Source organism: Hypanus sabinus, chromosome 3, assembly GCF_030144855.1.
Source record: "Hypanus sabinus isolate sHypSab1 chromosome 3, sHypSab1.hap1, whole genome shotgun sequence".
Classification (NCBI taxonomy): Eukaryota; Metazoa; Chordata; class Chondrichthyes; order Myliobatiformes; family Dasyatidae; genus Hypanus; species Hypanus sabinus.
In genome coordinates this window covers 109,393,592-109,409,750 of record NC_082708.1, presented here as the reverse complement: position 1 = coordinate 109,409,750, position 16,159 = coordinate 109,393,592, and the positions used below count along the sequence as shown (strand labels likewise).

At 40.5% G+C, this 16,159-nt stretch overlaps 1 protein-coding gene across 1 annotated transcript in view; it reads right to left on the bottom strand.

Moving 5' to 3' along the window:
- The window catches only part of glrbb (glycine receptor, beta b), a 132,408-nt gene that overhangs the window by 49,024 nt on the left and 67,225 nt on the right, over nt 1–16,159 (bottom strand). The window contains exons 5-7 of the mRNA XM_059964931.1: nt 9,148–9,377; nt 8,953–9,035; nt 6,378–6,518 (exon numbers count right to left, since the gene is read on the bottom strand). Coding sequence (XP_059820914.1) covers nt 6,378–6,518; nt 8,953–9,035; nt 9,148–9,377 — 454 coding nt within the window. The remainder of the gene's footprint in view (nt 1–6,377; nt 6,519–8,952; nt 9,036–9,147; nt 9,378–16,159) is intronic.

The window sequence follows — 16,159 nt, the reverse complement described above, 5'->3', positions numbered from 1 at the left end:
CTGCAGACTTCTCATTTATAGAAATAGTTCAGAGATTGGAAGAACATTTCAGCCTATTGAAATAGTGCAGAGTTATGAATTCACCCCATGCAATCAAATGCTAGGAGAAAGCATGGCTAATTACTCAGACAGTTTCATATGCAGAGACAAAAGGCTCCAGTTAAAGGTATTAGGCACTAGAAACACTATACTTGATTTGATATGTAAGATTGTGAGTTCCACAGAACAGCAGTCAAGAATGCAAAGACATTCTGTCCTATGCCATCCACAAATTCAATGGTAGCTTAAAAAGCAATTCTGAAATCTTTGGTCCAGAAACAAAGTCAGCATCAAGTGATTTGAGCCATTCTTCGACTGTCAGCAGTCATTCCCAACATACAGTAAGTGTTTTTATAAAGGATTTAAATTGGTGATCATATAGAAGAAAGGACACTTAGCAGTAACTTGCAGAATGTAATGTGTGACTTCAGACAAAAATGCAAAATTTCAAATGCAACATCAGCACAGAGCAAGCTTCTCTGAAGATGATGTAAAGGAATTTGCAAAATATACAACCACTATGTATGGCACAGAATATAATTTCACTAGGCCTGAAATAGTCCACAACGTCAGACCTTAAGTCCCAACTGATGGAAAATCACTGAAAAAGCAGATTGATGTAGCTACAGGCAGGACAAATAGAATTATAGAACAGTGGGGTCTCAGGGGGAGGCCATTTCATATATGAACCTCATGCCATCTCTTTACACAGCTACTGACTAGTTGCACTAGCTGCCATTTCTGTAGCCTTTCCAATAATTTCCTTACCATTGACATTTTTATTCAATTCTCTCTTGAAGGTTACAAGGGAACCTGCCTCCAATATTTCTGCAGACAGTGTATGCAAGATTCCAATCTCACACCACATAAAGTAAATGCTCATGGTATTATTAATTTCCTTTCCTTTCATTATGTATCTGTGACATCTAGTCCCCAAACCCTTCACTAAAGACAATAGCCTCCTAAATATTCACCCAGTTTGACCTCTCTTAATTTTGCATACATCTAACACAGCTATCTCTTCTTTCTAACATGTCTACCCTCAATCTTCTCTAAAGAAACCATGTTAGCTACTTTGACCTATCATAAGACCTCAAGACATAGGAGCAGAATTAGGCCATTCTGCCCATCAAATCTGCCCCAGCCATTCCATTATGGCTGATTTATTTGTAACCTTTGATGCCCTTACTAATCAAGAACCGATTAATCTTGGCTTTGCATATACTCAATGACATTGTTGGCAATGAATTCCACAGATTCACCACCTTCTGGCTGAAGAAATTCCTCCACTTCACCGTTTTAAAGGATGACATTGTATTCTAAAGTCATGCCCTCTGGTCCTAGACTCTCCCACTATAGGAAACATCCTCTATCTAGACCTTCCAATATTCAACATGTTTCAGTCAGATCCCCCTTATTCTTCTAAACTCTAGCAAGTACAGGCCCAAATCCATCAAACACTCCTCATACGTTAACTTTTTAATACCTAGAATCATTCTTGTGAACCTCCTCTGGACCTTCTCCAATGCCAGCACATCCTCTGGATAAGAGTTCTAAAACCTTAAAATACTCTGTGTGGTCAGACCAATTCAACTCAAGTTTAATTGTCATTCAATCAGACATGAATACAGCCAAACAAGATGGTGTTACTATGGGGTCAAGGTGGCTCACACAGTACCAACAGTCACACATAGCACGTATAAGATAGAAAGATACGACCACTCGATAAAAGAGTCCAAGCTCTGGAAATCCAATGCCACCAACATCTGTGGATGACCGCAACAGAACTTGTCTTCTGCCGAGTGAACACTGGGGAGGGGGGTAGCAGCAACTCCAGCCCGAATGCTGCGCCACACACTGGCTCCGATGCCTCCCTCCTGCCAGCTGTAAGCAGGCGATGGCATGGCTTGAGGCTCTGAGTCCAAATGAATGCTGTCAAAATCTGCAGTTACCACAATATAGCTCCTCTTCCGCCAAGCAGAGACAGGGTGGGGCGGGGTGGGGAGGGATGTACGGCACCAACTCCAGCCCAAATGCTGCGCCAGGCCATCCGCTGTGGAGCGCACCGGCTCCAATGCCTCTCCCCTGGTGGCTATGTCAAGCGACACCGTGGCTCGTGGCCTACTCCTCACTACAACCAAACACTCAGCTCCCCCACCATCGACCCCTGCTCTCCATCAATCAATCAGTGAATTCAACTGGCGGCATTCCACCTTAATAATGCCCAAAAGGATTCTGAGATTGCAATAAAGGTGACCAAGATGGTCATTCACTGTTAGACTGTATACCTTCTTCAATCAGGTAGCAACACATCGCGCAGCTCCTTAATTTTCCACCATCAAGCAATACTTACTGCACTGCTTCAAGTTCTTAATATTCAGCAGGATCTTGCAATCATGAAAAATACATTTAAATATGACAGTAGCATCTTTTATTGACCCCGTAGCAGCTGCTGCAAACAAACATGCCATCATCTTATCAGAAAAATGCCTTATAAAGACTTAGCATTACATCCACGTCCCCGATTAATTTAAACCCTCCCCAACAGCTCTAGTAAACCTACACACAAGGATATTAGTCCCCTTTTGAGTTCAGACATAACCCATCCTTTTAATACATGTCATAGCTTCCCCAGAAGTGATCCCAGTGACCTAGGAATCCTTACCCTGCAACAATTCCTCAGCCACGTATTCATCTGCCAAATCATCCTATTCTTACCCTCACTGGCACATGGCAGAGGCAGTCATCCAGAGATACTTATCCTTGTGGTCCTGATTTTCTGCTTTCTACCAGGTCCCTATATTCTACCTATGTCATCGGTACCAATATGTATTATGTCTTCCACTGTTCACACTCCCCTTTTAGAGTGCTGTGGACGCAATCTGAGACATCCCTGATCCCGGCACCTGGGAGGCAACATACCATCTGGGTATCTCTTTCACATCCACAGAGTTTCCTGTCTGCTCCTCTCACCGATGAATCCCCTGTCATTACTCTACTTCTCTTTCCCCTCCTTCTTTCCTGAACCACAAAGCCAGACTCTGAGCCAGTGACTTTCCCCAGGTATGTCCAAAGTGGCACATCTGTTACCTCAGGGATTTTCTGCACTACTTGCCTAGTCCCTCTCCCTCTTCTGAAAGTCACTAAGCTACCTGCCTCCTGCAACTTAGGGATGACTACCTCGCAGTAGCTCTTGTCTATCACCTCCACATTCTCCCACATGAGCCAAAGGTCATCAAGTTGCAGCTCTAGTTCCCTAACACAATTTGTAAGAAGATCAAGTTCAAGTTCAGTTTATTGTCATTCAGCCGTACCCATGTATATCATCAAATGAAATGATCCGAAAGACCCTGAATTCTTTTAAAATCTTGTCCCGCCTCACTAAAACAAGCGACTGCTCGCAATGATTGAGGCCCGTTTGAAAATCTTTGTAACTATCTGCATTGCCACACTGCAGAAACCATCTCAATCTCTTCTGGACGGTCCACATCATTTTAATAATATTGCAATAAGAAGTAGCCGAGGTCAGACTGACATTTTAGGATGGATTCACAAGAATTCCCCGGCTTTACACTTCATACTTCTACTAATGAAGGCCGGAATCCTGCATACCTAGCAGCTTTCTCAATGTGGGCTGCCACTTCCAACGATGTCTGCATCTATAGTTCACAGATCTCTACTCCTGTATCCCTTTGACACCACCATCCTATCGTCTACATTGAATTTCATCATTCATCTTACCAAGATGCATCATCTCAAATTTCTCCACATGTATTTGCTCATTCCACCAGCCAGCTTATATTCTGCTTCAGTTTACCACCATCCTCTGCACTTCACTTCAATGCTAAGTGTGAACATATATAAATTTAGAAATTGTTGCCTGTACCCTCAAGTTTAGATCTAGCTCATTACCTACTTCCTTACTGCCTGTTATGATGCTGGCATTTCAGGCAGCCATGAAGCTTCTCTATCTCTGCTGGCGTTCAGGGCTTCCTTCACCGTGTCAGTAGCTTCCTCTCGGTTTTCACTACTGTCAGTCATGCAAATCCTGGTGGAGACTCAGGAATGCCAGCACACTCAGATGTAGAAGAATTTTTCATTGTTGTTTCCGTAACAATTTTGTTTTACCGGTCAGGGTTGTTGGCCCTGAGCTGAACACCCGAACCTGGAGGACTGGTGGAACACTCTTAGTCTGGCCTCTACCTTTTGACTTGTTTGGCATGAGTGACCCTACCAAAAGCCAAAGCATAATGCCCTGACTCCAGCCAACATAGCTCTCCAGGTCATTGAGGCACATAAGCCTCCAAACCATGACAAGGTTGTGGTCTACTTGGAGGTCTAGCTCATTATCATAGACCTAAAAAAATTGGCCCCCAACACTGATGCATCCCCCAGTCCCAGAAACACACATTCACCATGTCACTCTACTTCTTACTTAGCAGTTTTGCATCCCTCCCTATTTCAGTTTCTCTCATTCTTAGTTCAAATGATAGGTCTCAGATCTGAAAATTTAACTGTTTAGTCTTTCCAGTATTTTGTGTCTACATTTCAAGTAGTACTAGTGCCTGTTACACAGATCCTGGCAGCCAAATTCCCCTTCTTTCCTGACTTTCTGGCACTCTTGCACAACCTGAACCCTTCCTCACCGTCTTCTCAAGATATGTAAACACAATGAGCCTTGAAACTTCCCAATAACCAACTCACCCTGATGCCCATTATTGCAGTCCTGAACCTTCTGAATTCCCAGTTTCTTGTTCCCCGGTTCCTGCCCCTGAACTTCCTCATCCTGAGACTTCACAAACCTGCCTTCCCATACCTTAGGTGATACCTTTGCTGATAAATGATAGAAGAAAGAATGGCTGGTAACTAGGCAATTTGGATTTGTTTTACTTTTACTGACTGGAGAGCAGCAGTGACAGGAGTGGACAACCCCCAACGCACCCACAGAGACTTCTGCTCTCTCCTACACCACCTTGGCGTTTCCTTTACCGGGCAGCTGCAAAAGGAGACTCCACAGCATGAGGGCCTAGTACACACCACAACCAAGGCAATGCAGTTCCTCCACCACTGGTCTCGCCAATGAACCAGTGAACTGGACTTGCAGTTTTCAACATTACTGAAGTCCAACAAGGCCTTGTGATCACATGAAAAACATTCAAGAAAATCATGCACACCTACTTTTGGACTGTGCACTGCCTTTGTACAACTGTACTCAACAAATAGTTTGGCTAAAGGCATTTATAGTTGTAGAGTGTAACACAGTGCTATGGCTGATATGTTGTTTGATTCCATAGCTTTTTCTATATCCTGTTCCACTAACCACATCATGGTATGACGTGACGTGAGTGGAATTGGTTAAAGACAGGCTGATGAGGAAGCCAAAATGGATTATCTGTTTGGCACTTCTGGCCGAATATGTTGGCAAATGCTCCTGTCTCATCTCTTGCACTTAAATAAGAAGTTGCACAGTACAAGTACTCCTTGGCCCACCACATCTAGAATATCTCTTTTATCCACCTACACCAATTCTATTCACCCAAACAAGGTCTGTATCCTTTCATATCTTGCTTATTTAAGTGTGTGCCTAAATGCCTCTTTACTCTAGTGACCGCATTTGACTCTACCATCTCATCTGCCTGCTATTTCATCTCAAAACTCCTTTAAAACTCTTTCATCTCACTTTAAGCCTACTATGAGGGATAAAAGATTCTGACCAGCTACACCACAGATTGCTCTTATAATTTTATATGCTGTACCATTAACAGGTCATCTCCAATCTTGTTTGATTCCAAGGAAAGCAAACAAAATTTAATCCATCTCATTCCATAGCTGAATTCCTCCAATCCAGGCAATATCTTGGTGAATCTCACCACTACAGTCACATTTTTCCAATAGCATGGCAATCAGAAACACACACAATATTCCCTTCTGAAAATAGTTCAAAAGTTACTCACTATCTATTTACTGTTTGCTTATAATTCTTTTGACATTTTTATTTAACAATTTTAGTGCCTCATATGAAATTTTGGTTCATGTAGTCAGATGCAAAAGAGTTCATGAGCTTCTGAGATGATTTCATGATCATTGAGCTCTTCTATATGTACTTCTGGAGTGTTTGAACAGGACATTCTGTCATTCAAAGAAACAAAGTATTCCCAGATGTATCTAGAAGGTTGCAACGAGGTTTTAACTCCAGCTGATTAGATCCACATGTCACCCATTGAAATGACATGAAGCTCCTAAATCTAAATTTCCGAAGTGTGGTCATTCTCCGAAGATTTATATCTTCAAAATAATGTACCAAAACAGCTTTTAACATTGATAAGAAAATAGCTCACCAGTGCCTTCATAATACTTTGTGCAGTTTCCATATTCAATATCTTCCTCTTTAACATCAAACTGCGGTAATGCAATTTCTTCCATCTGTACGGGGTCCTTAGCTTGCCAAATGAATTTCAGGTCTTCGGTGGTATAGCCAACTAAGAGGAAAAGTGCACATAATTAAAGAAATAAAGATGCAAGTGCAGAAAAGATACAAAAAAAAAGTTTTTGATGACTAGTGCAAAATCTTTGGTAGGGTCCAATTCCTATTCTTCTTTTACCTACTTGTCTATTTCCTATGAAGTCGCATTGTTTGACCTATTTCACTGTAGCTGGAAGGGAAGGAAAACCGATTGATGAAAAAAAAACACCAAATATGAGTGAATATATATAGCAAATATATTTTCTTGAACCTGCCTAATGCTAATAGATTACTCTGAAATAAAATGGACGGGATAGATGAGCTTGAACATTAGAAAGTTTTTGTGCATTAGAACAGGCCATTCAGCCCAACAAAGCTTGCCAAATTCCTATTCACATAGTGTGTTAAAATAACTATTGAGTTTAGATTTGAAAGTTTCTAAGGTACTACTCTCAGCTACACAACTAGGTATGTGTACCTAGTTGTGTACAACTTGCAGTGGAAAGAAATGCTTCCTGATGTTTGTCTGAAATCTGCCTTTAACCAGTCTCCACCTATGGCTCCATGTCCTCATTGATGGATTAATTGTGAAGTGGCAGCTGGCATCCACCTTACTTATACCCTGAATGATTCTGAACACTTCTATCATGTCATGTCTACTTAAGCTAAAAAGATTTAATTCTTTCAATCTTTCTTCATAGCTCATACCCTACAGACCCAGAATGAGTCTAGTCACCCTTCTCTGAACTCTCTCAAGTGCTTCACATCCCTCCCAAAATATGGAGGCCAAAATTGTACACAGCACTCAAAGTGTAGCTTCAAAAGTACATTATACAGCTTAAGCAGAACATCTATAGACTTGAACTCCACTGAATGCATTACATAGCCCAACATTGTATCTGCTTCCCTAATTGCTTCTGTGCATTCTCTAGATGTTGATAGTGATGAGCCTACCAGGATGTCCAAATCCTTCTCATACAGTGCACTTTCTAACTCAAGACACCCCCATTGTGTATTTATATCTACTCCCTATATGTAATATTTTACATTTACTTACATTAAACATATTCTAACATCTGCAAGTAGCGTAACACACAAACTATTCCAGAACATTTCCTTTCCTGCATATAGGCTCTCACCCTTTCTCTTCCTTCCTGCCCCTTCCACCCCATCAGATGTCATGCCCCCTATATGAAAGTACCTCAAAACCTCTCCCCCTCCCCTTACAGTCTTCCAAAGAGACAAATGAATGGCATACAGTGGTTCATGCCTCCATTTCCATTCCTTCTTTCAGCCTGATCTTATTGAAGAGCTGCTGTTTTTTTTTGCTTCGACAGACCTAAAATTTCTCTTTACTTACAATGAGCTATTATTAAATCTGTCCATATGTTACCAATAACATGTTGTAAGTTGTTAAACATACCTGTTAATGACAAACTGGTTGGCCTTATTTAGGTTCTGTCTGATAAGAGTTTAGCAATATGATACTTTACATACCAATAGCTAAAAATAATATATTCTAATTAGTTATGTTTACTTTAATGAACATAGCAATGACTAGAAATGTTACTCCAAATACAAAGCACTTGAAAGGTTGGAAATATGAAAGTTCCAATGAAAGGTTATCAAGCAACTCTGGTTCCCTCTTGACAGATGTATACATATGTATATAGATGACCTGATACGTATTTCCAACATTATATGTTTTCAATTCCATTATTATCTTATAGGTGAATAATGATTAGAAAATACTACCATCCTATTTTTGGGAAAAAAGGCCACTGGATACTTATAGGAATACTTTGCTGATTATTATTACTATTATCTCAAATAGGTCTATGTATCTGTGAGAATAATACAGTAATGTCCCAGAGTACTCTACATTCACTTATTATTTTCTCCCATAATTCATTAATTTAACTGATAGTCAGGAGCACAAAATAAATTAGCTATAAATTCACATTTCCACCTGGAAAGATCTCTCAGATTTGCTCTTTTATTTAACAAAATTAATGCTTTTCAAGAATGGATGCAAGCTCCCAAAGCCTTCTCTAAGTTGTCATGGAGACTCCTGCAGGATAACTGGAACCAAGTCCATTGTAGAGCTGAACCTGACACCTGCACCTTTTCAATGGGGGATCATTAATCAGTGATTAACATCCAGTACTCCAGGTGCTAATTTTCATTTTCTGGCACAGATGGTCAATCTGCGTTGTGGATGAGCAACTAATTATACATGCTGACCATGCAACAATTAGCGTTTCATTGCTCTTGATCAGAGTGAAAGTCATCCCTGCTCACTGAATAATTGTCTTTCCCTAAACAATAGAAAGCACTGCTTTTGAAATATGAGATCTTAAAACAAAAGCTGACTTATTGCCAACAACACCTCTACAGTCTCAACTATCAGTCAAAATATATGACCCGAAGCAAAAATTCAAGAAACCTACAGCTCTCCAGCTGAATTTTGCAACGCTGTGTATCCATGGGAAACAGGGTCAAATCAAGAGGGCATGAAAGTGTTATTGACAACCTGAAATATGAAAGAGAAGAGCAAACATTACCCACTTTTGAAAGCTACAAAAATAGAGCACTTTCAGCAAATGCAGTCTATGTCATCGTTAGATGTCAACATTTTATCGCACCTCATACTGAGCAGCACATCACCATTCCGGAATATAAAGAGCAGGATGTTGTCTTGTGTTACATCGTGAAAATTTGCATTCTTTTCATTTGCAAAAAATAAGTCAGGCTTCCATAAGCATTTGAACATTGTTGGATCCACAGTCAGAGTATCTGAACCCTTAAAATCATTTGGTAGTTTGAGTCGAGGGTCATTCCATTTTTGTCTCAGGAATATATTCACTCTATAGTCCTATCAAAACAGAAGCTACAAATTAGTTGTACATGAAAGACACAATCATAGAAAATTACAAGGTAAAATCATAATCAAAATAAAATCAAAAATAAAAACAAAATGCTGGAAATATATAGAGCAAGCACGAGGAAATCTGCAGATGCTGGAAATTCAAACAATACACATAAAATACTGGTTGCACTAGCATTTTGTGTGTGTTGCTGGAAATATATAGCAGATTAATCAACAGCTGAAAGGAAAGAAAAAATTTATCTAGGAACTGTGAATTCAACTTAGAAGAAATGCTAATAATTTTATTTATTGAGAATAACACAAGCATCCATTTTGATACTAATTTTACTAATTAATCTATCAGGTGCAACAGAATGCTAAATCTCTAGCATTGAATCCAATTATCATTTAAGTAAGTGTTAACTGTATGTTGTTACTTTAAAATGACTTTTCAATTATTATATTAGGAAGAGAATTTTTTAACCTACTGTTAGCATTCCTACCTCTGGGAGGGAAGGTTTAAGGCTTGTTTTTCAAGTAACAATGGTGGTGTCAACCAGAACATGTGGCTGAATATTTGTCCTTCTGTTTCATTGAAGTTAGGAAGTAATGACAGGTAAATTAGTATTACCCAGCAGAGCCAGCCATGAGTGACCCATAATTCTACAACATTCTTTACAAGCTCTGATCAATAATATCACAAAATGGTTGAACAGGTATTGGCATTGGTTTACTGTAGTAGATGTACCAAGAAACAGTGAAAACTTTTGTTTACATGCCATCCAGACAGATCATTCCATACAGAAGTAGATCAAGATAGTAAAAAAAGGAAAATAGAGCGCAGAATACATGTAAGGTTTCATTTACGGGGTAAGTGTAGGCACTTAGACGAAGTGCAAGGGTTGCAACAAGGTAGACTGGAAAATCAAGGATTCACCTTTTTAGTGTATGGAAGGACTTAAAGAGTCTGATAACAGCAGAATAGAAGCTGCCCTTGACCCTGGTGGTAGCTGCTCCTAAGCTTTTGTATCTTCTGTCGAACAGAACAGGTGAGAAGAAAAAATGGCAAGGTGGGAGAGATCCTTAATTATGATCAAAGTTCAAAGTAAATTTATTATCAAAACACATGTACGTCACATATATAGCCCTGAGATTTGTTTTCTTGTGGGCATGCACAATAAACACAAGCAAAATAATAGAATTAATGAAAGGCCACACCCAAGAGCATGGGCAAACAACCAATGTGCAAAAGACACAACAAATGGTGTAAGTACAAAAGAAAAACAGAAATAATAAAAAATAAATAATATCAAGAACATGAGATGAAGACTCCTTGAAAGTGATCTCATAAGTTGTGGGAACAGGTCAGTGATGAGGCGAGTGAAGTTTTCTTTGGCTCAAGAGCCTGATGGCTGAGGGTTAATAACTGCTCTTGAAGCTGGTGGTGTGAGTCGTGGGCTCCTGTACCTTCTTCCTGCAGGCAGTAGTGAGAAGAGAGCATGGTCTGGGTGGAGGGGGTCATTGATGATGAATGCTGCTTTCCTGTGACCATCCACCATGTAGATGTGCTCAATAGTGTTGGAGGGCTTTACCTGTGATGGACTGCTGTATCTACTACTTTTTGTGGATTCTCCTCAAGGACATTGGTGTTTCCATACAAGGCTGTGATGCAACTAGTCAATATACACTTCACCACACATCAGTAGAAGTTTGTTAGAGTTTTAGATGTCATGCCGAATCATCGCAAGTTTCTAAGGAAGTGGAGCCACTCCCATGCTTTCTTTGTAACGGCACTTACGTGCTCAACCGAGGACAGAACCTCTGAAATGAAAATACAGAGGAATTTAAAGTTGCTGACCCTCTCCACCTCTGATCCACTGATGAGAACTGGCTCACAGACCTCCAGTTTCCTCCTCCTGAAGCCAATAATGGGGCTAACAGTAGCATAGTGGTTAGAGTGATGCTATTACGGCTTGGGATAATGGGGTTTGGAGTTAACTATCGGCGCCGGCTGCAAGGAGTCTCTGTACCTCCTCCCTGTGGAATACATAGATTTGCCCCAGGTGCTCCAATTTCCTCCCACAGTCCAAAGACCTGCCAAATAGGTTAATTGGTCTTTGTAAATTGTTTCCTGATTAGTTGCAAAATAAATAAATAACTTGTTCTTTGATCTTGCTGACATTGAGTGAGATATTGCTGTCGCACTACTCAACCATATTTTCAATCTCCCTCCTATATGCTAATTTGTCACCACCTTTGATTCCGCCAATGACACCGGTTTCGTCAACACAGTTAAATATTGCATTGGAACAGTGCTTGGCCTCACAGTCATACGTTTAAAGAGACTAGAGTCGGCAGCTAAACACACAACCTTGTGGTGCACCTGTGCTTATGGAGATTGTGGAGGAGATGTTCTTTCCAAACTGAACAGACTGGGGTCTGCAAGTTAGGAAATTGAGAATCCAACTACACAAGGAGGTATTGAGTCCTAGGTCTTGAAGCTTATTAATTAGCTTTGAGGGATGATGGTATTGAAAACCGCTCTGTAGTTGATAGAGAGCATCCTGATGTATGCACCTTTGCTGTTCAGATGTTCCAAGGTTGAAATGGCATCTGCTGTGGACCTGTTGAGCTGGTAGGCAAATTGAAGCAGATCCAAGTTGCTTCTCAGGCAAAGGTTGATATATTTCATCACCGACCTCTCAAACCACTTCATCACAGTGGATATAAGTGTTACAGGATGATAGTCATTGAGGCAGGTTACCTCACCCTACATTCACCTCTGGAGCATTGGACTGTAAAGACACCTACATCAGACTATTGTTTATTGACTACAACTTTGCATCTAATGCTGTAATTCCAAGCAATCTCGTCACCAAACTCCAATATCTGGGAATCAACAATTCCAACTGCAACTGAATTCCACAATTATACTCAAAGCTGGTGCCCCACAAGGCTGTGTTCTCAGCCGTCTACTTTAACCCCCAAACATTCATGACTGTATGGCCAGATTCTGCTCTTATTCCATATACATTTATAGATGATACCACTGTTGTGGATAATAACTATGAGACCGAGTTCGGAAGGAGATAGACAGCTTGGCATGATGATATCATGAGAACGGCCTTTCCCTCAATGTTAGCAAGGTAAAAGGATTGGTTGTTGACTTTAGGAGTTCAAGTTCCTAGGAACGAGTATTGCTAATTGCTGTCCTGGTTGATTCACATGGATGTCATGGGCAAGAATGCTCACCAATGCCTCTACTTCCTCAGGAGGCTAAAGAAGTTTACCATGTCCATCATCCTTTACCAATCTTTATCCATGAACCAGAGAAAGCATACTGTCTGGATGCATCATGATTTGCTATGGCAACTGTTCTGCCTCTGATCCTAAAAAACGTCTAGAGAGTTGTGAACACAGCTCAACACATCATGGAAACCAGCGTTCTCTCCAGTGACTCTGATTATGCTCGTCGCTGTTTCAGTAAAGCAGCCAGCATAACCAAAGACCCCAGCCATTACAACATTCTCTCTCTTTCCCTCTCAGCTTCAGGCAGAAGATGCAAAAGTCTAAAAGCATATACCATAAAGCTCAAAGAGAGATTCCACCCAACTGAATGAAAGGATAGAAGCTGTCCTTAACTACTAAATGGTCCCCAGTATGCTAAGATGGAATCTTGACCTCATAACCGACCTCATTATGATCTTGCAACTTATTGTCTGCCTGCACTGCAGTTTCTCTGTAGCTGTTAGACTTTATTCTGTGTTCAATTATTTTCTTACCTTGTACTACCTCAATGCACTGTGTTATGAATTAATCTGGATAAACAGTATGACCACCTTTTCAATGTACCTTGATACAAGTATCAATAATAAAACAACTCCAATCCAATGTAAATTCCCTTCAAACTCAGCATGATATCCAGAGGTATCAGTGAATCTTGGGGCAGCTGTGGCCTGGCTGAGCCACTTATTCTTCAGTACAGGCAACTACCTTCTACAAATTGGAAATACATTTCGAAATGTGCAATACCATCATACTCTTTCTTCAGTATATGTGAACAAGGAAAATTTTCTACAGCGAGATTTATCACCAACAACCAAGTTACTTTTTCCTGACATAAAGGAATTAAATTCCTAGTTGTGGAGTACAAAATCAAGGAAAATATGCTGAACTAAAAGCAAAAACTACACATACTACCATAGCTGGAATGAGTTGGATTACTCTAATAAAATCCAGCAGAGATGCAAAGGCCAAATGACTCTTCCGTGATTCTGGGTTTGCTGACTTAGTCAGAGTCACAGAGGAACATGGCATGGATACAGTCCCTTTGGCCCATCAAGTGCATGCTGACCAATGTGTCCATCAATCTAGTTCCAACTTTCCTACAGCCCGTTTCCCCTTAAACCCCACCCCTCCATGTACCTATCCAAGTGCTTCTTGAATGATATTATTCTACTTCTTGCAAATACTTCCTGTGTTAGCTTGTTCCATATACTCACTACTCTCTGTGTGAAAAAGCTGCCCTAGTCACTTACAAGTCTTTCCCCTCTCACCCTAAATCTATGCCCCCAGTATTGGACTCCTCTACCCTGTGGAAAAACTGTTACCATCCTTGTCATCTGTGTCCCTCATGATTTTATAAACCTCTATTATGTCACCCAACATTCTCCTATGCCCCATGGAATAAAAACCTAGCCAGGCCAACCTCTCCCTATAACTAAGGGCCCTCCCACTAGTAGAACACAATTATTCCACCAACGATGAGCAATTTCTCTTCACAACTTCTCCTCAAGTTCCCACTGACTGTTGGGAGGTCCCACGTGGATGATCCTCCCTCTCATGTTTCAAATATCTACCCATTTGGTCTCATTGAACAATCTCCTTCAAGAACATCATCTTAAAGAACTGCTGTTATGCTTTCCCTTATCAAAAGGGCAACACTCTCCCTTCACGTGCCCATACCTCTGTCACAGCTGCAGCATCTGCTTTCTGGAACATTGAGCTGCCATTCCTGCCCTTCTGTCAGCCATGTTCCTACTATGGTTAGAGCATCTCAGTCCTCAGAACCAATCCACACTCTGAATTCATCTGCGTAGTGCTTTGAAATAAGTGCAGTTTCACGGGGTATTCCTTTCTCCGCCTTTTCTGTATTCCTAGCCAATCTGAATATTAAACACGCCGGCTGGCTACTACTTTATCCATGAATTCCTCCAGTGCAGAGTTCCACCCATCGTGCACCCCCCAAGCTGTTCCATATAACACCAAGAAATTTCCTTACAAAGATATTGCCCCTTTGCTGGTTCAACTTGTACAACCTGTCGCCTTTGTACAAGTCGCCTCTACCCCGAAGCCATTCTACTGGTCCATGATCTTGAATCCATGCCACCTGCACCAGTTCCTCAGCCACAAATTCAGCTGGTCTATCTTTCTGTTTCTGATGTCATTTGCACATGGACCAGGAATAATCTGGAGTTCACTACCACTGAGGTCCTGCTTCTTACCTAACTTCCTACACACATCCTGCAGAACCTTATCCCTTGTTCTACCTGTGTCATTTGTACTGACATGTACAACAAACTCTATCTATTTGTTCTCCCTCTTGAGAATTTTCTGCAGATGCTCAGAGACATCCTTGACCCTGGTACCCAGGAGGCAATAGTATCTGGTATCTCTTCCGCAATCACAATATCTCCTGTCTGCTCCCCTCACTATGTTGGAGCAGTGAACTAATTTTCTAATCATTCTTAAGGTCATTCTTTTTCAATTGACAGCAGAGTCCCGAGTGATGCTGCAAAATATCTTACTGCAGTAAGAAAGGACAACCACTATAACATTATCAATAACATTATGCTACATCCATCATTTGGAACTTGGAAAATTCAAAAAGCCTATCGTCAACAATAATCTCCACTAAAATGTTAATGTGCAATTTCTCTGACTTTTCATACATTAACCTTTATTTATCTAATACTGCAAAATATGCTGGAAGCTTAAAATGTGCTGAAATTTTGAAATAAAAGCAGAAAGGCTTGAAACACTGAGCAGGTCACTGCAGATCTCCTAAAGGAAACCATAGTTCTGATGAAGGATCTCCAACTAGACATTATTACACTGTTTGTCTTCTAACAGATGTGGTCTGCAGAGCGCTCCAAGCATCTTCTGCTTTCATAGCACCATTCCACTCCATTCTGTTTCCTTCTCCTTTATTTTCAATAACAGATTTTCACAGGGAAACTCATAATATCTGTCTGGAGGGTCAGAATTCTTCTGGAAATCCTCCTTTGGAACTGACCAAAATTTAGATAAATATTGAAAAGTCGCTTGTTGCTGGAACAACCCAACATTCTCTGCGAATACACTCTTACAAGTGCATTTAACAAAACATTTCTTCATGGCTCAGATATCCTTAAAAATAACATGTTACCTTATCCACTATTTCTAATAGTCAGCAGGCCACACCTATGCTGTAAAAAATTTTTTAAATTCTTTATTTAAGCAAAATAAACTTTATTTGTAATCATTTATAAGAATAAACCATGTAGCATTTTTTCATTCTTACATTCATATACAATATACTTAGTGTTAAATTATACTGTTTAAAGCCAATAGTACTTCTGACACTCATGATCCCCTGGGAAATTCCATTAATACAATAATTGAGGGGCTTCCTCAGCTAACCCGGCCCCTCCCTGTCCAGTAGAAGAAAAACCCTAACATGTGCTCTTCCCCCACCAAGCCCTTGTGGTAGCTGCACTAAGCTTCGGAGTGTCACCTGGCAGCATTCC